Raw genomic sequence first — 24,748 nt, forward strand, 5'->3', positions numbered from 1 at the left:
GAGATATTGGCTCAGCTTTGGCCAATATGGGTGACTATTGCCAGACAGCCTTCCTCCAGATCCTCGGCCTTGGCCCCCCCTTCATTTTCCTGACCCTTCATTTTCCTGACCCTGTTGATGGCCTAGCTGCATGTATATCCAATATAATTCCTGAAACAAAAGAAGTAAAGGGTCCGGGCCCTGCTGTGAAATGCTAACTGGATAAGGTGACATGGAAAGGACAGACTTGGCCACAGGCCAAGCTGAGTTCCATTCTGGCTCTGCCACCTCTCAGCCCGGCTCCCTCTGTGAGCTCAGGCTCTTAGTCAATAAATGTGGTAATAAACATTGAAGAGTAAAGCCCTATCCAGAGGGATTGTTACATCACCTGCTGGATTAGAGAAGGGAACAGCTGGACAGGAACTTAGAGGTGGACGGGGGGCTCCCAAGCCCCTTGGTACACAGTTGTTAACTGTGAGGAGCAAAGAGGTTTAATGGCTCTGGCTGGTGCTGTGCAGTCATGTGTGACTCAGACAAATTACCTGGTTTCTGAACCTCACATTTCACTTATAATAGGAGACAAAAATAATAGCCAATACTTACTGGGTATTTACATATGCCTGGCACTAGTCTAAGTAACATTGATTAACTCATTTATTCTTCACAACAGAACCCATGACGTTATTTCCCCCAGTTCAGAGAATAGAGAAGTGGGTCCCAAGAAGTTAACTTCTTGAGGACACTCAGTATCTGGGAGGGCCCGGTCTTGAACAGTGTGGCCCTTGACCTTGAGCCTCTGGATGCCCACCTTGCCAGGGGCATTGTGAGAGCTGAAAGTGGCATCGCAGCCCTCCGCATGGCACCTGCCTCGGGGAGGCGCTCAGTGAATAACCAGTGCTCCTGACTCCCTGGTGGAAGGTTTTCAACTGTCCCTTTTCCAATCCTGCAGACAGGCTATATGTTTGGTAAAGGAATCTATTTTGCCGACATGGTCTCCAAGAGTGCCAACTATTGCCACACATCCCAGGGAGATCCGATAGGCTTGATCCTGCTGGGGGAAGTTGCTCTTGGGAATATGTGAGTAACCCTGGTTTTGGGACTGGTGGTACCTGATGGGACAAATGGAGTGGGCTGCAGGAAGAATTGCCCTTGTTGAAGAGATGACTCTGGAATTTCCCCACCATTTTCTGGACCCATTAGATAGGACTCTTTGATTAGCACAGAAACCACAGTTCAAGATATAAGAATGCTTCACAGAACTCAAGGGCAGGAGTATAGCCAGGTCTCAGGAACTGAAAAGAATCAGGAATCAAGGCTGCGTCTTTTCTTTCTGTGCACCAGAAAGCAGAAAGGTTGAATTGCATAAAGGATGACCACCCAGTAACTCCCCAGATATTTACATTTTCTGTTTGAGACCAGCCCAGATTTAATGGAATTCTAGTCCCAGTTCTGAATTCCCCACAGAGGAACTCTGGCCCAGCTTCAATCAGTGTCCACCCTGGTCCTATCAACTGTTACCAAAAGAGCAGGGTCGTGTAGTAGACCAGGGCTCTGGAGATGATTGGGGGTTGGACAGACACCTCCCAGTAGTCTCTCACAAAACCTTTCCTTGGAAAAGGGACTCATGGTATGATCATTGGGCACAAACTGTATACAAAAAAAATTTCACCTTCAGCTTCTGGAGCCAGAGTAGGAGGGAGCACAAAGCAGTGATCAGGGACTGGGTTCCGTGGGCATTTACCCCATCTTTTCACATGACCTTATTCTACTAATCAAACTGTTGATCTGAGAGCCCATTGTTCTTGGAGGATCTTCTCAGGCTGTCCTTTCTTGAATAGGTATGAGCTGAAGCATGCTTCGCATATCAGCAAGTTACCCAAGGGCAAGCACAGTGTCAAAGGTAATGTTTCAAAGCTGCTGCTTCGACTTCAGGCACCCTGTACAACCCAGGGAGAGATCCTCCTTTCCCCAAAAGGCACATCCCTGTGGCTAGCTCTTCAACAGCTTGAAGTTCATTAAGAACAGTTTTGCTCTTTTTGACTGCAGCTATTAGAACAAATACCATAGGAGGAGCTTGGTGCAAGCACCAGCAGCCAGGGGAGGCCTTGAGTTTTAGCCTGACTCTTAGCTACTGCCAGGAGGAGGGGTTCATGACTTAGTGGCACCTGGAGTCTCTCAGATGGCTGAAGTTCATAGCACATGGTGATTTAAGGCCTCCAGTTACCTGATTGAAGTGACTGCTTTGGAATTCTGTTCAGCAGAAATGTAACCCATTAGGGGGCTACCACTCTTCTCATTAAAATCAGTTAAGGCTGACACCTTGGGAACTTTGGTTTATAGCCTACAGTTTCATATCTGGAAGAAGGACAGAGTGTGGGATTCGTATGGCTTTAAAATGAGCATAAGGACCCCACATGAGATAGATCTAATCTTCCTGAAATGTTTTCAATATCTATTGTCATGCTCTATCAATTCCACTTGCTTTGCAGGTTTGGGCAAAACGACCCCTGACCCTTCAGCAAGTATTACTCTGGATGGTGTAGAGGTTCCTCTTGGGAATGGGATTTCATCTGGTGTTAATGACACCTGTCTACTGTATAATGAGTATCCTTTTATGAGTTTGCTGTGTGTGCTTGCAAGAGTCATCTGGGGCTATAGAATTGCTTATTTGTGGTCAGTTTATCTGGGTCCAACTGCTATTGGAGACTACCCTATATAGTGTGTCTCATGGTGAATATTTCCCCTAAATGGACCCGTCTTAAACTGACTGGGTGAGAGATCTGACTCTCCACTTGTTAAGACTGGTTTGTGGGGTATGATCCCCTTTCCCCAGTGTCCAAAGAAAATTTATCTGCCCTTTTTGAACCTGGGAAGGCCAGTGACTGGGGAAGTTTGGGCTTCCCAGCCCCATGAAGAAGCCGTTAGAATATCTTCCAGGCTGGCACAGAACACTGCCAGGTTTGGAGACTTCTGCCTGCCCTTGGGCTGGTGCCAGTGAGGGCACTCTTCTCTTGTCAAACCATTTGCTCCTTGACGTGCTTCCCCTCTAGGTACATTGTCTACGACATTGCTCAGGTAAACCTGAAGTATCTGCTGAAACTGAAATTCAATTTCAAGATGTCCTTGTGGTGAACTCTGAGCTATGGCGGAGTCCCACTCCAGCAACTCTTGTGTGGCTTCACCTGACGTGCTCGTATGCTGACGACTCATCAGAAACTTCCGCTGAATTGCTGGTGGATATTACCTTTACTAACTGTCCCTAGAAAGGATTTTATATGAACAGATGGTCACATGTTAAAAGGTTTTTCCAAACTTTTCAAATCCCTCATTTTGTGTTCTGTTTGAGGGGAGGATGGGTTATTTTGATTTTTTGCTCTCCTGGGAGGTACAACTGACAAGAGAGGAAATGTTGGGGAGTTTTTTTGTGTTTCGTTATATTTTGGTTTGTTGTATTTTTTTTTTTTTTTTTTTTTTGCCCAGACCCATCCTATGAGAAGAACTAAAAACTACGTTAGAACATCTGCCTTACTGGTTTCCCCAGGAAGGAAAAAATTTGCTTCATGCTTCTACCCTTTCTCTTTTAAGTGTTCATCTTTTAGTTTTAATTTTGGAAAAATGTTAGGCATTTATTTTGAGGTAAAAATAAAAACTAATTTCATACTAATTAGGTTTTCTTTTATTTTGCACTTATTGTCCCCTTTTAGCTTTTTCTTTTTTTTTTTTTTTCTTCTTTTGATGAGGGTGTGGGGAGACGAAAAGGAGGGAACACTTACAATTTCTCTTACTTAGAAACAAAAAGAGCATTCCTTTTCTAGAAACACTTGAACACGGAAGCTCTCCAGATACATAGTATAGTAAATTAAAGGTTGTATTTGAAAATCTTGACTCTCCTATGAGCAATTTTGTCTTCCAGATTAAAATTATATTGCTGATATACCCAAGGGCTAATAGTAATTGTAATTAAAATGGAAATGGCTTCTTTATTTGTGTAGTGTGGTTAATTTTTATTTTTCTTCAGCTTATCCAGATACATTGTGGTGATAAAAATGTATTGGCATAGTATTCTACTCTGGAGGATTATTTTACATATACGACCACCTGATAACCACCACCCAATATTTGAGCGATGCTTAAATGTTTACATTTAAGCCCCTGAAAGCCAAGGGCTATGTCTTGTTCCCACTGCTGACCTTTTACAGAAGGGAAATGGGGAATGTGAGCCAGAGGGTGGAGTCACAGGCAAGAGAAGGCAGCCCCAGCACCACCACCAGCTGAGACTGGGGAGAATCTCACCCTAGAATCACCCTTACACCGGGGGTCAGGTTTCAGAGAGTATCCCCAGCAGAGCAGGGGGAAACAGGCAGACTGAACTCTCTCAGACCCGAAGTTACACTTGCTTTTGTGGTGAGTGAAACAAAGGACAGACCTCATTCAAGACAGGAAAGGAGAAAATTTGAAACACTAAGTTTTCTGTGAGTTTAGCTATATTCTAAGTGATTGTAACCAGAGGTGCAGTTTATGAGCTGTTTATGTGGGGCTGTATCCCACAGTAGCTGTGTGTGTGACTTTATTCAGTTAACAACTTTGAGGGCTACACGAACCAAGGTCAATTCGGAAAGACAGACTCCTGATAAATTAATTTGGTAACAGTAGAGTCCTTACCCTTTTTCAGTCTAATGTTTGATGAAAAGCCTTAGCACCTGTGACCTGGGACCTTCACTCCTGAATGAGTCAAGTGCGCAGTAATGCTCTGTGGCTCCCTGGATCCTAAATATTCTATATTCACCTTTATCAGCACAGAGAAGGGCAACTAACCTCACAGGACCTGGTTAAACAAAGTATTTTTAGTTTGGAATGATTGTTTAATGGGTTCCCTGTAACCAAAACTGATTTCTTAAGGGAGATAATCATTTCTGAATCTCTTATTTTCCTCCTAAAAGAGGAAACCTAACATTATATGTTATGATATGTTATATAATATGTTATCTGTATTCATTCTGCTTTTCTTTAAAGACCTTCAAGTCCTGTCTTGGGGGGAGCAGCTAAAACAAGCAGTAAATTTTAAAAGGAAAAAAAAAACCTTATACAGACACTTGGCACTCGGTGAGAAGAAGGGGTGCTGCTCTCTTCCTCCCAGGTGCCTCCCCCCTGCCTCTGTCTGGCAATGCCCTTGGACAGCAGTAGCTGCCCAAGGCAGTACTGGGCTCATATTTCAGACCACACTGTTCACAGTGGCATGTGAGTATGTTTTTAAAAGTTCTAAGCACAAGCACCATGCATTATTCCAGTGTATTAACCAGTGAATTCTGCATTGGCTGTTCTCTTGCTATACTTACTGTTTTGCCCTCTTTTAGAGGAGGAGAGCAGCTCTTTCAATATTCTAGTGCACCCCTGTAAAGCTGTTGGAGGGCAGTGTGTCTGGAACTCCATCCTGGGGTGAACCTCAAGCACTGTGCAGTCCACGGAAGGAAACCCAGCAGCAGCCTGCATGTTAGCTGTTCAAATCGCTCCTCCGGGTAGTCCCGGGATACTTTTTACTAAACTAAATAACCTCAGATATGTTTATCTTTTATCATAAGGATTATAGTTCATTCAACATTGAAAGCCAACAAGGTGCATTGTCCTTTGGCCTTCTCCAAAAACTTCTCACTACTCAGATCTGCCTACCAGAAATGATTTATCTTTGACCTGTCAGCTGGTTTTATGACACTTTCAAATATCACCGATATACTTGAGGGATTTCACATATCCCTAAGCAGCTTCATTTCCTTTTCCTTAAATTCTGTTTAACTTCTAAAAGATTGGGAATTACCTTTTAAGGAATGCTGTTTCCACCACTTCTGCCTCTTAAAAGAGTTTGAGAATGTGTGTGCTAATCTCTTAAAATACATATGATGCCCCAACCTAGGAAACACACTCAGTAAATTTTAGCCGTTGTTGCTGAAATCCTAGAGAACAATTTCGCTGGAGTCTGAGTCCAAACAGGAAGCCCCAGGTAATAAAGGAGAAAGTAGAGAACAGAACAAAAACAAAAGCCTGTGCTTGGTAGGGAACTGTTGGGCCATCCTGGGAAGAGGAGCCCTAGGCTATAGTAGTGACCCATGCCCACTTTTTCAGTCTCCCACAGAGCCTCACCAGGATGTTGGCCTCCCCTCTTGGAGTAGCTTCATCCTCCACATTCCTCCCCATCCACCTTGACTATGATGCAACCAGCCTCTCCAGCAATTGTCCTACCCAGGCCCCGGCCCACTTCCAGGCAGGCCTGCTGGGGCTCGGAATAGCCCAGCTGCTCCCGCAGCAGATGGCCAGGCTAATTTTAGCCATGCGGTACTCACCCAGGGGCCAGGCTGGGCTCTTTAGATTTGAAGATGCCAGTGTGCAACTTTGGCTGGGAGCCAATAACAAAGCTTTGAGGAGTTGCACTCTGTGTCTGCCTAGCACTTTATAGGGAATCCAGAAATACACTGTTTAAAAAGGAGTTTTTCTCTCTCCTGAACCAACAAGAGCCCAAACTATAGAGCCAGCAGGCAGTGAAGGCTGTTGTGTGTTGGGGATGAACAGTGCTCATGGAGGGTGGTGAGGAGCAGGTGGTGGCCTCAGCTCCTGCCTTGCTTTCCCTGATAACGGACAGGGGGCAGGGTCCTTGTGTCCTGAGCACATTTACCTCATTGCTGTCTGTCAAAATGAAAGAAGAAAGCAGCGGTCTCGGCATCCTGCATCATCCTTTGAACCACTTCTGGGCAATGGCCTGCATTTTGATGCTGTGGAAGGACAGTGACCAGGAAGAAATTAACCATAGATGGCGCAAGAGCCTAGATTTGTGTAGCACTTTGGTACTTTCATGTGTTCCCTCATGATAACCTTGTATGAAGTAGGCAGATGTGGAAACAGGTTCAGAGAGGTAAGGTTCTGCCTAGTATCCCCATACAGGTTGTAATTGAGGAGCCAGATTGAGAACCTGTATTTTCAGGTGTGATGTTTTTTATTCATCATCCCCATATATGAAGCCTTTGCCTATCACACAAATTCTCCCAGGAAGTTAAGAGCCCAATGTGGCTTGAGGAACTGCATTCCAGCTTGCCTTTGCCTTTCTATAGATTGATGACTAGTCACTGAAGGAAGCTGAGGACCACAGAAGACATCGGTAAAATGAGGAGACTGGACTTTAGTTCATGGCTCCCTAAACAGGGTTCACTCACTCCTAGAAGATGCTTGGGTGGTCTGCAGGGAATCCAGAGAACCCCTTTTATCAAGTGGGCTGCTTTCAGCTATAAGAAAAGGGAGGCCCAGTTAACAACAGCTTAAATAATAATGACATATTTTATCTCCCTGTCAAGAAGTGGTCAGTTGCAGGATTGGTTAATTCATCTCTGTTTCTCTTGACTTTCCCTCCATGGGTGCAAAGCTGCTTCTGAACTTCTGGCACCAACCTCTAAAGGCAGGAAAGGAAAGTTGCCCCCTCATTCTACTTTTACTTTTCTCCATCCTTCCAGCAGACTTTCCTCCCAATCTCACTGGCCAGGGTGGGGACACTTGCCCCTGCCCTAGCTACAAGGGAGGCTGGACATTGAATGCCTGGCATTTTCAGCCTGCTTAAGGGGAGGCAGGCTCTGCCAGCAAGGACTAAAGGGGTTAAGGACAGCAGCTGAAGCTGTGGCAAATGGCTTGGCAGTTGCTCAAAAAGTTAAGTATAGAATTACCATATGACCCAGCAAAGAACTGAAAACAGGAGCTCAAACAGACATTTGTACACCAATGTTCATAGTCACATTATTCACAACAGCCAAAAGGTGGAAACAACCCAAATGACCCTCAACAGGGTACATGATAAACAAAATGTGATACATATAATAATAAAGTTTCATCAGTTTCTTGATGAATAATGTTAAATGTGTTAAATAATAGGGAAAATGTTAAATAATAGGGAAAACTGGCAGGGGGTAGAATATGGGAATTCTGTACTTTCTGCATGATTTTTCTGTAAACTTAAAACTTCTAATAAAAAAAATTTTTGTATGTTGTATGTTTTATTTTATATCTTATGTATGTTGTATGTTACCACTTCTATGAACTCTGTACAATATAAAATCAATGTCTTATTATGTGGAATATTGGGGACCTAGTGATAGAAGCTAGTGAGGGGGAATGATAATCTAGTATGTTCAGATATGTTGATGGCGAATTCAAAGGTATGGTAATGGATAGGGGTGATGATTGTTAATGGGATTATAAGTATCAGAGCTGTATTGAAGGCGAATAGGATTGAAAGGGGTTGTTTTTAAAGGCATGTTTCCTACAGATCAGCACCACAAATATAGATAGGTGCTTGCATGATATACTTCCAAGGACACTAGCACAGAGTTGAAATCAGAAGGGCATATGGGAAAAATCTACGTATTGCATACTAGGGACTATAATTAATAGGAGTACCTTACTGGTACCACACAAATACTATGGACAAATACAGGCTGACAAGAGCTACAAGGTGTTTTGGGTCATGGGAATTGTTTAAAATGGAGAGTGATGAGGACTGTACAACTAAGTGATGAAAAAAAAATAAAATTTAATGGGGTATATACATACAACAGAATATTATTCAGTCATAAGAAGGAATGAAGTTCAGATATATGCTATAACATGGACAAACTTTAAAAACATGCTGAGTGAAATGAGCCAGATACAAAAGGACAAATATTGCATGATTCCACTTAACATGAAATATCTAGAATAAACAAATTGAGACAGAAAGTAGATTAGAGGTTTCCAGGGGGCTAGGAGGAGGGGGGAAATAGGAAGTTATTGTTTGATGGGTACAGACTTTGTTTCAGATGATGGAAAAGTTTTGATGATGGATGGTGGTGATGGTAGCACAAAAAATGTGAATGTAATAAAATACCACTGAATTGTGCACCTACAAATGGTTAACACATGATCATTTGAATTGACACAGAAAAGGCATTTCTCAAAATCCAACACCACTTCTTGGTAAAAACACTTAGAAAACTAGGAATAGCAGGAAACTTTCTCAACATAATAAAACATATATGAAAAACCCACAGCTAATATCATACTCAATGGTGAAAGACTGAAAGCCTTCCCTCTAATATCTGGAACAAGACAAGGATGCCCACTGTCACCACTGGTTTTCATCATTGTACTGGAAGTTCTAGCCAGAGCAATTAGGCAAGAAAGAAAAATAAAAGGCATCCAAAACGGAAAAGAAGTAAAACTTTCCCTATTCACAGATGATATGATTCTATACATAAAAATCCTGAAAAATCCACAACAAAGCTACTAGAGCTAATAAACATATTCAGCAAAGTGGAAGGATGTAAGTTCAACAGGCAAAAATCGAGAGTGCTTCTACACACTAGTAATGAACAATCTGAAGAGGAAATCAAGAAAAAAAAATCCATTTACAATAGCATCTAAAAGAATCAAATATCTAGCAATAAATTTAACCAATGATGTAAGGGACTTTATACATGGAAAACTACAAAATATTGCTGAAAGAAATCGAAGAAGACCTAAATAAATGGAAGGACATTCCATGTTCATGGATTGGGAGACTATTAAGATGTCAGTTCCGCCCCAAGTGATAAACAGATTCAATGCAATCCCAATCCCAATTCCAACAGCCTACTTTGCAAAAATAGACAAGCTAATCATCAAATTTATATGAAGGATAAGGGACCCCAAACAGCCCAAACCATCCTGAAATAGAAGAATGAAGTTAGAGGACTCACACTTCCAGATTTTAAAACTTACTACAAAGCTACAGTAATCAAAACAGCATGGACCTCCCAGCCCAACTATGGCCCTAGCAGTGGTGAAATGTTGGCTCCAGGACCACACCAAGTGGCTGCTGGTCCTTCCTCCACTGCCACTGTGCCCCTGTCCTACGAAGAGACGGTGGCCATTAACAGTTACTTCCCCAGGCCTAGCACCCATGCCCAGAATGACCATGGGGCTGGTGTCAGGCCCCAGTGGGAAGGACATGAACCCCCCTGCACACTACATCCAGCTGGTGCCCAACCCAAAACCAGTACCATTGCCATGCAGGCCATGTTTGCCTAGCAGCCCCGGTCCAGATGTGTTGTCCCTCCTGCAACAAGATAATTGTGATGCAGCTCTCCTATGTGGCTTAAGCCCTCACCTGGGAAGCCTCAGCCTGCTGGGGTGCATAGTGGGCTGCGATGCCCTGCAGCACATGGACCTCTACTGTCCAAACTACAAAGCTCCCCTGGGCATCTGTAAGTGTTTGTAGGACTCGGCTTTTCAACTCATACCCAGCCCCACCCTGGTGAAGGTTCTGCCTTGGTGGTCTCATCTCTGCAGGGTTCCATCACTGCATCTTTTATTGGGGGAAAGATCTCACAAAAGAAACCAACCTCCAAACCCCAGAAACTGCCAATCGGAGACATGCACAGGACATGCAGGGACATTCACTTTGTGTTGTTGGTCAACGGTTTCCCACCCATCATCCTTGACCCCAAGTCATGCCATCTGTGATCACGGCCCTGTCTGGTGATTTGCCATTGGGCAGCATCTTTTTTGCCTCAGTGGGCCCTTCTGGTGCCAGTCTCAAACTGAGAAACCATAGATTGCCTTATTTGTGAGACTGTTCTGGCCTGAATTGGCTGGACCAGACTTTAGTGCCTACCATCTTACCATCCCACCCCACCCCGATGACAAAAATTTTGCCTTATGGACTTTAAGGGCTTGGCTATCAATTTCAGACTTTTCATTAAAACAAAAGTTGACTTTAATTTTTTAATTCTTCTTTTTTTAAGTACAAGGAGTGACTTTTATTACCCACCAGACACACACCCATGAGGTCTTGAATATATGTTACAAAAAGAGAGCTGGATCTTACTGGTCTGCCTTTCTTTGTTTCTACACATCAGAGTCTCAGTGCACTGTACATGAAGAGCTTTTTTCTTGTACAGAAATTCTGTTACTAACCATTTTTAGGACCTCCTTTGGTCTTAAACACCTTTGAACGTAATTTTGAAAGGAGGGATTTATAGAACTATTTTCTGTAACCATGCAAGTGATATTGTTTCGCCTTTACCAATGCATTCTTACTTCTTATATTTTAGCAACAACAAAAAGGAAAAAAGAATTTTATCTATTGGCTTTAATTGGATTAAGCGTGGTTCTTACAAATCTCTATAATGGAACTCCCAAGGTGGAGCCCCTTTTGGGTTTCTGGGGTTGTGTTTGGAAAGATAAGGGAAAAGCATGTTTGAGCTTGGTCTGGGCACCAAGGGGCTGGAAAGCTTGGGGACCTGGCCTATTTCAGAGGAATCTAAAGCCTGATTTTCTTTTTCAGAAATGCAATTTGTGGAATAACATCAGAAAACTTGGTTTCTAGGACTCCAGTGGCAAGCCAGTGTTCTGGGTTAACTGCTGTGTCATCTTTGACATCAAGACACCACCAGGCTAAACTTTGACAGCACATCTGTTTTGATAGCACATCGGCACAGGGAACCTATATGAATAATATTATGTAGAAATCAAGCCTAGACCTTGAATGAAATTTGTATATTGGTTAGAAATTATAGTTCTAATAATTGATTCAGCTTATTCACTTTGCTGTTTTGAAAATTCCAGTAATTATTTTTGCAATGAATATGGATACTACATAGTACATTGGTCTTACCTGTTTTTAAAAAATAAAATTTTTGGTTAACTTGGTGAACAATTTAACAGTTTAAAAAAAAAAAAAAAAAACAGCACAGTACTGACAAAATAGGCCAATGGAATTGAATTGAAAGTTCAGAAATAGACCCTCACACATATGGCCAATTGATATTTGACAGAGTTGTAAAGTCCACTCAATTGGGAAAGAACAGTCTCTTCAACAAATGGTGCTGTGAGAACTTGATATCCATATACAAAAATTAACTCAAAATGGATCAAAGACCTAAATATAAGAACCAGGACTATAAGACTCCTAGAAGAAAATGTAGGAAACCGTCTTCAGTACCTTGTGCTAGGCAATGGTTTCTTAGACTTTACACCCAAAGAAAGAGCAACAAAAGAAAAAATAGAGACTTCATCAAATTTAAAAACTTTTGTGCCTCAAAGGATTTTTTTTATCATGAAAGTAAAACAACAATCTATGCAATAGGAGAAAATATTTAGAAACCACATATCTGATAAGGGTTTAATATCCAGAATATAGAGAGAAATCTTACAACTCAGCATCAAAAAAGACAAACAACCCAATATAAAAATGGTCAAAAAGCTTGAATAGACATTTCTCCAAAGAAGATATAGGCATGCCAAAAAAGTACATGAAAACATGCTTTTCATTCATCATCACACCCACCATAATGGCTACTATTAATAAAAAATCATAAGTGTTGGAGAGGATGTGGAGAAATAGGAACACTCATTCATAGTTGATGGGAATGTAAAGTGATGCAGCCCTTGTGGAAGACTGTTTGGCAGTTCTTCAGAAAGTGAAGTATAGAATTACCATACGAGCTAGCAATCCTTCTTCTAGGTATATCCCCAAAAGAATCGAAAGCAGGGACTCAAACAGATATTTGCACACTGATGTTCACAGCAGCATTATTCAGTTTCCAAAAGGGGGAAACTACCCAAATGTCCATCATCCAATGACTGGATAAACAAAATGCAGTATATACATACAGTGGAATATTATTTAGCCGTGAAAAGGAACAACGTTTTGATACAAGTGACAATATGGATGAATCCTGAAAACATGTTGAGTGAAGTAAGGAAGACACAAAAGGAATATCTTCTGTTATCTCACTGGTATGTAATAATTAGAATAAACAAATTCATACAGTCAGAAAATAGAATACAGGTGACTAGGGGCTGGGATGGGGATAAGGAATCAGAACTTAATTTTTAATTGGTGCAGAGTTTATGCTTGGGGTGATGGAAAAGTTTTGGTAATGTATTGTTGTGATGGTAGCACAACATTGTGAATGTAATTAACACCACTGAATTATAAATATGAATGTGGTTCAAAGGGGACACTTTAGGTAGTATATATGTTGCTAGAACAACAACAAAAAAAAAACAATCATAGGTTTGTACAACACAAATAGTGAACCTTAATGCAAACTATGGACTATAGTTAATAGTACAATTATAATATTCTCTCATCATTTGTTACATAAGTATAAATGCAAAATGTTAAAAAAAAATGGGGACAGGTATATGGGAACTCTATATTTTCTGCATGATCTTTCTGTAAGCCTACAACTTCTCTATTAAAACAAAAACAAAAAAACAAAACAAAAAATAGTTAAATAGGAAATATTATGTAGCATATGTTACCACAATAAAATTTAAAATAAAAAATAAAGAATGGTGGTTGAGTGAATGTCTCACCCTGAAAAGAGTATGCAGAACTTTAAGCACATGCACACTTTTTTCCTGGGTGGTGTGGTCCCTAGATCCCATCAGATCCTCAGCAGTCCTCGAGGACTTTCAGAACCACAGCTGCAGCTAATCACTAAGGCTCGTCTAGATCTAACATTCTATGATTTTATGAAGAACAATGTAAACCATCACAGAAATAGAAATGGTTGCCCAGAATAGTTTAAATGGTGGTACATAATGCTAACTCACGGGCTCACTCAGGCTTCACTGACACTGCAGAGGTCATTGTTATACAGCCCTGGAACAGCCAGTCTCTTCTTTTCCTCCTTGGCGTGTTTTTGCTGAGGACTCCAAAGGCCTTGTCCAGCGGTTCATCCTGTCCTGGAGTGCCTGGGGTCAAAATCCTTTGCCCAAGCAGCTACTAGATTCCAGTTGTACTGGTGGTGGTTCTATGCCTTCTTCGTGTGGGTAGCCACTGTGGAGCCAGGACATGGGGGACCAGCTCCCACCGGCTGTGGGGTCTCTGAGAAGATCAGTAGCTCCCTTAGGGCCCTGGCATTGACCCCTCAGTCCGCACTCGGGCATGTCCTGCATTATCCCTGGCATATCTCCAGCCAGGCCCTGGCTTGTGGCAACAAGGGACAAAACCCATGTAACAGCCCTGCCAAATGAATAGTTGACAAAACATGTTTTATCTATGTTATGTTGCCAGGATCTTGAACAAGCACAACTCGTGCTCAATTCTCAATTTGAATTTTACCCACACTCCCCTTTCAAATTGTTCAGTGGGACAGTCTTTCTCCTGCCACTGGATAGAAATTCTGTAGGCCCCGTGACTCCCCCTTCCACAAAAGAGTCTCACGGTGAGTCCAAGATTCAAACGCAGTTTCAGTTCAGTAATTGGAATGTCCAGTCCAAGATAAGAATCAAATCTCTGAGCTGGATTTAGTGTTAACATTTGCCCTCCCTCCTTTCTGTTGGGCCTGCTTTGGGCTAGAGGCCTGTGGTGAGAAGGAAAGCAGCTGCTCCCTTTTCTAATTCCCAGCCTCCCTCTTCTGGACCTAGTTTCTAGCAGGTCTCAGAGCTCCAAGGAGGTGAAGGTGGGGAGTGCTGGGGGAAAGGGTTTTCCCTGCATTACCACCGGGTTAATCTGCTCTGGCAAGCAGGTGACACTGGCTGTTTCTTAGGGTGCTTTCACCGGCTTTTCAGGAGGTCCCTGCTGGGCCCCTGGGAGGGTGGCTCCCTCAAACCCGGCAGGTGCCACCTGGCAGGTGCATGTCTATTTCCATAGTCACCTGTGCAGTCTTGGTAAACGGGCATTCACCTCCAGCTCCCTCTGCCCCGTAAGCAGCCCCACTGGAGAAGATGCAGGAGGACCCCTGGCTGCTCTCTCCCCTGCCACTCCCCCAGCTGGGGCACACCTAGTCTACAGAAATCCCTCACACATCCTCGCCCTGACATCACACCGTGATCGTGATCGCGCGCTCCAAGCTCTCCCTACAAAGTACTTAGCTCTGAGTCTTTCCCAGGGGGGGACAGACCCCAGGCCATTGTAACCCCCACTGACAGGTTACAGACAAGCCCTCCAAGGAGATAAGCCACCCTTCCCCTTAGTGGGGAGAGAGGATGGGGCTCTCTGCTTGGCTTTTGTATTAGCTAGGGTTCTCTAGGGAAACAGAATCAACAAGGGATATCTATAAGTATACGATTTTATAAAAGTGTCTCACGTAACTCTGGGGATGCAAGAGTCCAAATTCCACAGGGCAGGCAGCAAACTGGCAACTCCAATGAAGATGTTTGATGAACTCCTTGGGAAACAAATTGGCAACTTTGATGAACCCCTCAGGAAACACTTTGCTGTTAGCTGAAGAAGTGAAGGTCCTCTGTCTGTCTTGCTTAAAAGTCTTCAACTGATTGGATTAAATCCAGCTGATTGAATTTTCTCATTGTGGAAGACACGCCCTTCCTTGATGTAATTAGTCACAGCTGAAGCCAGCTAACTGATGATTTAATAAACCAGCCTTCTGGTTTATTAGCCAGCCACAAATGTCCTTACAGTAATGGTTAGGCCAGTGCTTGCTTGACCAGACACCTGGGTACCATCACCTGGCCAAGTTGATACATGACCCTAACCATCACAGCTTTCTTCCAAGATAACCTTTGGAAATGCTCCTCACTCTCCACATGCTGACCCTTTTTATACCCCCATCTAGCTGAAGGTTCCAAGAGTCCTGGAACTCTTCTCAGACCCTTTCCTTTTCACACCTATTGTATTTTGACATCTCTATCAAACCTTCAATTCTTGCATCCATACAATGGGATATTTTTCATTGATCAAAAGAAAGGAAATATCAAGCCACCAGAATATGTGGAAGAATCTTAAATGCATATTGCTAAGTGAAGGAATCCAGTCTGAAAAGGCTGCATACTATTTGATGCCAACTATATGACATTGTAGGAAAAGCAATACTAAAAAGATCTATATTTGCCAGGGTTTCGGGGAAGAAGGTAAGGCAGTTAGGGAAGGAGGGACGGGGAAGTGACTCTAAAACCCTTAACTAGCAAAGAACAGAACAATAGGAAGTTCCTTTTGGCCCACGCACACCCAGTCTTCACTCCACTCCAGACCCAAAAAGAGCCAGTAGAAAACCACAGCTCACTCATCCCTCATTTACATAAAAACCAGAACCAATAGGAGGTCACAGCCAGAAAATCCCTCATTAACATACCAGGAGGAAGGGGGAGAGATCTCGCCTATATAAAAGGGAAACCCCACCTTCTGGGGGCACTTCTCCTCCTTTGAACGCCAGCCCTGGCCTCTTCCTGAGTGCAGTTCTGCTTTATAATAAACTCTTTCTCACTCCTTCAACTGACTAGTCCTTGAATTCTTTCTCGCAACTGGATCAAGGACCTTCATGGCATCCACCCCTGGTTGAGGTCTCGATTTCTCCGAGAGCTCCCACTGCTCTCCAGTATCAAGGGGATGATGACTAGGAGGAGCACACAGCATTCTGGGGGCAGTGAAACTGTTTTGTAAGATTCTATAATGATGGATACATGACATTAGGCATTTGTCAAAACCCAAAGAACTATACCACACGAAAAGTGAGCCCTAATGTAAACTATGGAATTACTTAATAACATATATTAGCTAAACAAAATGCTTCAATTTTTAAAACTTTTTATTTTGAAATTATTTCAAACTTAAAGGACAGTTTCAAGAAAATACAAAAGCCATATAGAGAACACAAACATACCTCCCACCCAGATACCCAGATCCACCAACTTTTAACACTTTGCCACATTTGCCATATCATTCTACATTCTATTTATCTATCATCTATTCATCCATCTATATATCTACCTATTTTTAAATACTTTGATTTTAATATCCTATTGCACATTATGTTATTTTATCCTCACATTGGCTTCATGAGGTAGATATTATTATCCATAGTCTAAATACGGGGAAACTGAGGCACAGTGTGTCAAAGTGACTTGCCCATGATCAGGTGACTGTTGTAGACATGCTTCCACTGCCTGACTCCCACATAAACCCCGTCAAATGGGTGAACCAAGTGACAACACCCTTCCCACTTGAACCAAGGGCAGCAACCAATAACCAAGGTGTTTGGTGTTTTGTACAAAGACAAAACTATTGCCTCTCCAAGGAATCATTTGTAAGTGATGGATTGTGTGTCAAATTCATCCAATCACACACTTTAAATGGATGCATTTTAATGTAGGGTAAATTATACTTCAACAAATTTATTTTAAAATACCAATAGGTTTTTTTTTTTTAATCTGCTTGTAGTTTATTTTGTTGACTTTAGGTAACCAACATCATTTTACAGTCTGGTTAAATTACCTTTTTATGCATCTTATTAATTAGTAATTACCTTCTTATTATTGTCCTTTTAAAAATTTTCTCTCTCAATCTTGAAGAAACTGCCGTTTATTTCACCTGTAGCCATATCCTGCCAAGAAAATGGTATTTCTTTTGCTTTGAAACCCTCTTCCTGAAGTTCCCCTATGCTGGGAATTCTAGCCTCCTTACGTCTCCCCTAATCCTGCTGTAGAATTTCCATGTAGAAATGACTCATGGGTAGAATGTATTTGGAAGGGAGTGTCAAGTTCCTCTTCTTCATTTTTGTTAGAGAAGTTGTGGGTTTACAGAAAAATCATGCATAAAATACATATACCACCCTACACATTGCCCCTCAATGGTAAAAACTAGACCTGAAGTATAGTTACATAGACCTGGAATTGGAGGTCAAGTTGGACTCAGTGCACAATGAGCTCAAGAAGTCATCAAAGGGAAAAGAGAAATCTAGGAGATTTCCAAGGCGCCAAGAATCGGAGACCATGTGGCCCTTTAGGAGGAGAGGAAACTTCGGCTTCTGACTTTCTATTGCCGTTTCCTGTTTCTCACAGGGCCTGATCTCCTCCATTTCCTTTCTTTGGATTTCCAAGTTGTCTGTAACTTTAGAGCAAGTCCCCCTATTCACTTGAGCCTGTCCAAGTGGGTGTCTCTTCCCAAATCCTGGAGCCCCGAAAGCACATACAGTGTGGGGACCCAAGTTCAGGCTCTTGGGCCCAAATTCCCTGCTCCCTCCTGCCCTGCCTGTGTTTGACCTCCCATATTTCTGCTGGGCTGGGAAGACTGGGCATGAGGCTGGCCCCTCCTTCTGGGGCCTGCATATAAGTCCAGGAGCCCCAATATCTGACAAGCTCAGTCTCACATCCCTACAAACTGCCACCAGGGCCTCTCTGGGAAAAGGGGCAGTGAAAGATGAGATTTATGACAACCATCTGAGCCCCCTTCAGGAGTGGCTGCTGTTCGGAGAAATGAAGCTGCGATAGTCACAGAGACTACAGGTGAGCTCAAACGGGGCACCTGAGCCTGCTCTCTGAGCCTGGGGGCAAGAAGGATGGAGCTACTGATGCCTCTAACTGAAGCAAGCACTGGGTTTACAACAAACTTAGGAAGTTACTGTGACTTGCTTCTAACCCCACCTTGTAGCCTGAGGGGTCGGAGGCCTGGCAGAGGAAGGAGCCCAGTGGGCGGGAGCATGGACTCAAGCCAGACTGCCAGCTTTTAGACCTTGGACACATTACTGAACCTCTCTGTGCCTCCCTGTCCTCATCTGTGAAGGAGGGACAACAATGCCCACCTCATGGAGCTGTTCAGAGGATTTATGGGCAATTTTTATGGTGGATTTATGGGTAATTTTCATCTTTCTGGGTTTTCATGAGTTAATAGATGTGACGCACTTAGACCAGTGCCTGGTACATAGTTATTGACTTGTGTGGCCACAACAGCAAGTGTCACATACACGGCTTTGGAAAGTCTCCTGACAACACTCAGCTCTTCCCCTCTGCCCAGCCCCAAACACTTCCTTCTCTCAGCCACTTCTACGTCTTTTAAATATTTCAGCCATTACACTTGCTTTTCACACTATGTACATTTAATTTGATTGACATTGAAATCAGATTTACAATCTGATAAATACAGTTTATGTAAACATTGCTAATCTGCATTATACAGTGTGATGGAATTCTGTGATGAAAAAAATACACACGCACAGGAAAAAAGATTGAGAAGAAAACGCCTAAATATTAAAGTACTAGTCTCAGTACATCTCTCGCACGTTGACTCCAGTTGTCCTTGTGAGCCCCATGTGTGCTCAGTATCCTGTGCACATGCCTTGCAAGCAATGACACCATGAGTATGACTTCCAGTTCCAGTATACGAGTTGAATGGGTCACGGCAGTTACCACCGCTGCTGGCACAGCTGCAATTGTTATCTAGCTTACAAAAGATTTGAAGTTAAAGATCATCACAACAAAGCTATGGTAAACCTTCACATCCAGAAAGACAACCCCAAGGTGGTACACGCTTTTGACGCAGAGAATCTGGGAGATAAAGCTGTGTACTGCCGTTGTTGCGGTCCAAAGTTCCCACTCTGCAATGGGATTCACACAAAACACAATGAAGAGACTGGAGACAATGTGGGACCTCTGATCATCAAGAAAAATGAAACTTAAATGGACAGTTCTGATGCTGCAGACTATCTTGTCATTATGTTAACTGATTGTTCAATTAAAATGAATACCACTTCTGTGTAATTTACATCCCCTAAGTTCCAGATGTGATATATTGCAAACTGCATTTCAAACTTTCACATTCATGGCATTTGCCTTACTTGTTGAAACATCAAGGTGCGCATTTGTTTAAACATAAAAAAAAAAAGAAAAGAAAAGAAAAAGAAAAAGGGAAAGAAAAAACAACTTTATGTCCTGTGGGTTATTTTGGTCTTGTAAGGAACCATTTCTTTAAATTTAAAATAATTACATTAAAATATAGTTGTATGTTGAACTTAACATATTAAACTATTTTCAAACATGCAGATGGTGCTTACAAGTTTCAAAGAAAAATTATCACAACTTTATGTTACTTAACCCAGAAAGCAAATTGGTTGTGATTAAACTACTAATTTCTTAATAAATCTAGGAAAAATCTAATGACCCTGATTTTCTTTTTTACAGTAATGACCCTGAGAAAATGTGGCCTCTACATTTTCACAGTTTTCGATTAAAATGAACTAGGAATGTCATTCTGTTTAATTATGAGTGGGCCACATCAATAATGAATGAGTGCCAACTTCTTTGTATTCATCTTCATGAATATTTAATTGATCCATGAAAGGAACTGATAGTGGAAATATAGATCAAAGTGATATTAAAGTAGCTGTGAAGGCTCTCTTAATATGTAATGTTCTGGAAGTCTAGCCCAAGCAACAGCAAGCACTTGAATTGGGGACGTTGAAGGAATTGGGGGAGGACAAACTGTCAAGTCTCTTGAATGCAAAGCCACACATCCAAGACATAATTGGTAGCCACAAATCTAGATCAAAGGTGTGGGGAGATATTTTTCCCTCACTTTGGCTAATCCAGCACAGGGGCTGGTATTAGTAGAGAAACTACTTTGAAGAGAAAATTAAGAATTGCATCCTCTTCTAAATTGTATGATCTTTTTCTTAAAGGCAAACATTTGAAGGTAAGTGTTTTTGTAATATTATTCTTCAAAGACTGAGACCAGAAACCTTGCATCCATTACTGATTCAGACAAAAGAAAATATCAAAACTGAAAATAATTAGGAACAATAAATGAATTAAGACAGGAGTTAAACATATTTTTAGAAGGGAAAAATGAAATTCATATATGATATATATTTAGGTAAAACAGATTATTTGAAATTGGCATAAATACTCAAACAAGGTAAATGTACCTATTATTTCTTTTAATATAATTAAATTCTCAGTAGTAGTAAGTCACAAGTTTCTTCTTGCTAAATTCCAGTTACCTTGGAACTCTCAAGAATCCATGAAATATTAGCATTCCTATATATCATCACTGATATTTAAAAATATACACACATATATATTTGTGTATTACACTATTTGTATAGATAAAGTTAATAGCAAAATTATGTACACTGGTTTCAAGTAGTCTTCGTGACTTATATTTGGACATGACTTGAAGACACATCATCAGCCCTAAATCTAAAGTTCTACAAATCCTGATGCTACCTATCAAATTCTTAGGGCAAATTTTCTCCATGCTCTTCCCCACCATCTGATTTTTAAAGAAGTATTAATAGATCAACAAAAGGGCACCATGCTTTTAAAGGTTGTTGTCGCAGCCCAAGAGCACCATGCCAGTCCAAAGGCCAACAAGCATTTTCCAATACATGAACTTTTATTCAGGGCTTACTTACAGAGTGAGAAGTCGTGGAGAGATCACGACGGCTCTCTCAGGCCAGGCAAGCATCGTGTTCGCAGGGAAGACGAGGGAGCAATGCAAAAAGGGCAGACAGCCTTTTATCAGGGTTTAGGACAAAGGCCCTCCTAAGGGTGGGGGCAGCGTAGATGCAGGAACAGGTTACTTTGACCTGGTGCAGGAAGGAGTAGAATGGCACTCAAACAATTACATTTTGCTCTTTTTGTGAGACTAAGAGCCTCTCACTTCCTGCCTGCTTATATAAAGTTACATTTTAAGGTCAATTTACCTTTTTTCCCTTTACTGGCTTAGAAAAACAATAGGTTAATCATTTAGCTGCCTAGGTCATGCAGACTGCTGTGCACCAAAGATCTGCAGGTCTGTTTTGCTCAGGCCACAGGTTGCCACAGCTGTTTAAAAAACAAACAAACTTCCATAAACTACTTTCTAAAGTTTCTGATAAAGAGATTTTCTTTAACTTGACAAACTAAACTGTTCTTTATTTTGAATTTGAAATTATACTGTCATATATTTTTGTAGTTACTGAAAGAAAAAAAAAAGTACCAATTCTCAAAACCATATTTTTCATAGATAAAGGAGTGTGTGTGTGTGTGTGTGTGTGTGTGTGCATGCATATGGTAAAATTAAAAATGCTCACCTTACTGTGAAATGAAAATTTACTTTGGCATTTTTTTGTTGCTGAGGAAGTTGTGGGTTTACAGAAAAATTGTGCATGGGGTACAGGGTTCCCATGTATCACCCTGTTACTGTCACCTTGCATTGGTGTGGTGCATTTATTAGAACTCATGAAAGAACAATATTATAATTGTACTGTTGTCTGTGGTCCATTGTTTACAATAGGGTTCTACTTTAGCATTTTGGTAGTCCAAAATAATCAGGTTCATATTAAAATTCTATTATATGCTTTTGATCTAGAATTCCTTCAGGATATTAACACCTTTTCATGTTGTTTAGTTAACCTAAAAAGTAAAGTGAATGTGATTAATGTGAATTTTTTTCATACAAAAATCGTGTGTGATAACTGTTCTAATGATCCTAAAGTTTCTAATAGCTGTATCATTTGAATGAAATATCTACAAGATAGGTTCCAAGTCAGTTATTTTTTATCAGATAAGTGGGTCACCTCCCCCTCCCATCACCGCTAACATCCCTTTTCTCTTTATCCTTTGTGTTCCAGTGATTTCTTAAGTAAGATTTTGTGCGAGGTTGAGGAGGTATTCGTGTTTAGAAACCTGTTTTGCAGTGATTAAAATGACATTCCAAAAAAAAAAAAAATAGTAATCTCTGGGTGGTAGACTTAGAGGTAATTTTTGTCTCTCTAGTTTTTCACATTTTTTCCACAATAAGGAAATAGTTAATAGCAAAATTATGTACACTGGTTTCAAGTAGTCTTTGTGACTTATATTTGGACATGACTTGAAGGCACATCATCAGCCCTACATCTAAAGTTCTACAAATCCTGATGCTACCTATCAAATTCTTAGGGCAAATCTTTTTCATATGATGGGAAGCCTCTATTATCCTGTCACATTTTCATCATCCCGGCTAGTTACTACAGATGCGCACTGGACCTGAGTTCTTTATGTCTTTTCTTCATTTTCCCCATAACCAACCCTGGGTGCCTCAGCCCGGGAGGAAGGCGCTGTGGCCGGCGGCACCTCGTCTGCAAGGTGGGCCTCCCCCAGCTGCTCCAGGCTCCCGAGCAGAGCCGGGCGGAAGTCGCCAAGCCTGGGGCCCGCGCAGGTCAGCTCCAAGAAGCTCCCAGAATACACGCCTGAAAGACTGTTGCTGGCGGCGGTTTCTAAAAAATGTCTCCTCCCCAAAGACTTCATCCCCAGGCAGCTTTAATTGCCCGCTGGAGAGATAAAGGGGGCATTCATTTTTCTACCTGAACCGAATGTCTTTCTGACTGAAAAGTTGGGTTGTGTTGAGGAAAACCTCCACCTGACTAGGGGCAGACTCCGAGGGGAGGGAATCCGGAAGCTCTGCCACCTGGGTAAAGAGAAGGGAGGGAGGAACTGTGGTCAGGGAACCCGGCTGTAAGAACTCTGTAAGGTTCGGGAACCTCGGGAACTTCCCACATTTGCTCTGATTGTTAACAGCTGCCTGCTCCCGGCAGTGATTAGCAGTAAAACTCTTACTGTGAAAAAGGGTCTATTTATTTGTCTTTAACAGCAGTAAGAAAGGGGGAAGCAGGGGTATCTGGATCCCACTCTTCAGCCCTCCAAGGAGCAGCGTGGGCAGAGGTCAGGATCAGCGCCTCCTACAGAGGAGAGGAGGAGGCGGGGCTCTGGGCCTGAGCTGCGGAAATCCCAGGATGCAGACCCCAGCGCCGTCCCCAACTCACCCTGAGAAGGCTGGTTTAAAACCCAGGGGCTCCCGCTCTCGGGTGCTATGCGTCCAGTGAACCTGCCTGGCCCTGCTGTGCTCTGTCCTTTTCTTTCTCCCTCGCCTGATAAATGGTGCCTGCTGGTCGGAAGCCGTGGGTGAGCTCCGAGTGAGGACAGAGGTTTGATTTCCCTTAAGGGAGAGATCAGTAGTGGTATCTGCTTCCGGGGAAGGGGCTCATTGTTCATTTTTCCACAGTGCTTTCATGTCACAAAAGCTATCCACTTCCCTCCTGAGAGGGTCTGTGAAAAGAGACAGAAGTCCTTACCAGCACCTCCCATCAAATCTCCCAGAGTCTGCAGCGGGCCGCCTCCAGCCTAGCTGTTTTCTCCACAGCACCTGCTCGTTCCGAAGGTGACCAAAGGTGCAGCAAGAAGTAAAGCTGGCAGCATTTCCAGGCTGGGAAAATCACCTGGCCCTTGTTGTTTAAAAAACCCTTTGCTCTTGACCCCGTTTCAAGCAACAGCATATGTGGACTGAATTTCTTTTGTGTTAATCTCATCTCTGGCTTTATTACTATGTTACCCTTGCTATGCTTTCTCCATGGTTCCTTTAATTTTTAAAATTTTATCCTTTTGTGATATGTGTTTTTGTACGCTGCCTGAAATCCCGTGCTAATAAATAACCTTGAATGCCATTAAAAGTTTATGCACAATGAAAAGAAAAACACAAAACCCTTTGCTTCATTGACATTTTGCTTCAAGTGCTCAGTTGAGGCCGCCAGGAATTTCAAAGGCACCGTTTTCTCCCTTTGATCCATCAAAGCACTGGATTGGAAAAGCCATTTTATATCCGAAAGCTTTATAAGCACTTCCCTCTCCATTTTGGAAACAGAAAATCATTACCAAGAAATGACTGTAAAAAAAAATCTTGAAAAATATCTCTAAGGAGAAAAATTGAATGCATTTATTCTATCTTATTCCTAGGGAACCCTCTTAGAACTACCAATTTGGGATAATTCCTCTTGTTTAAGGGAAAGCAAGTGAATTAATGGACTGAAATTAGAGAAAGTACCATGGGATTATGGTAACATGCACACATGAATCTGTGACATGGACACTTAACCCAGCTATACCTCATGTTCTCTGATGACCCAGTGAGAACCACCTTTGCTTGGCAACATCATTATAACATCTTACTTAGGTCTACAAGTGAGGGAAATCTTGAAATCTCAGTCAGTCTTTTCTTGAAATGGAGTCTCAACTCTCCTGT

General features: G+C 42.1%; 1 protein-coding gene and 2 pseudogenes across 1 annotated transcript in view; all 3 read left to right on the forward strand.

The window, feature by feature from the left end:
• Nucleotides 1-3,962, forward strand: part of PARP1 (poly(ADP-ribose) polymerase 1) — a 41,854-nt gene extending 37,892 nt beyond the window's left edge. Inside the window, exons 20-23 of the mRNA XM_037822772.1 lie at nucleotides 929-1,056; nucleotides 1,818-1,879; nucleotides 2,469-2,583; nucleotides 3,030-3,962. Coding sequence (XP_037678700.1) covers nucleotides 929-1,056; nucleotides 1,818-1,879; nucleotides 2,469-2,583; nucleotides 3,030-3,111 — 387 coding nt within the window. The 3' untranslated portion in view covers nucleotides 3,112-3,962. The remainder of the gene's footprint in view (nucleotides 1-928; nucleotides 1,057-1,817; nucleotides 1,880-2,468; nucleotides 2,584-3,029) is intronic.
• Nucleotides 3,963-9,813: 5,851 nt separating this feature from the next.
• On the forward strand, nucleotides 9,814-10,469 carry LOC119511320 (annotated as a pseudogene).
• An 8,600-nt stretch (nucleotides 10,470-19,069) lies between these two features.
• Nucleotides 19,070-19,392, forward strand: LOC119515376 (annotated as a pseudogene).
• The last annotated feature ends 5,356 nt before the right edge of the window (nucleotides 19,393-24,748 follow it).

The sequence above is a fragment of the Choloepus didactylus genome, chromosome 2, assembly GCF_015220235.1.
Source record: "Choloepus didactylus isolate mChoDid1 chromosome 2, mChoDid1.pri, whole genome shotgun sequence".
NCBI lineage: Eukaryota > Metazoa > Chordata > Mammalia > Pilosa > Megalonychidae > Choloepus > Choloepus didactylus.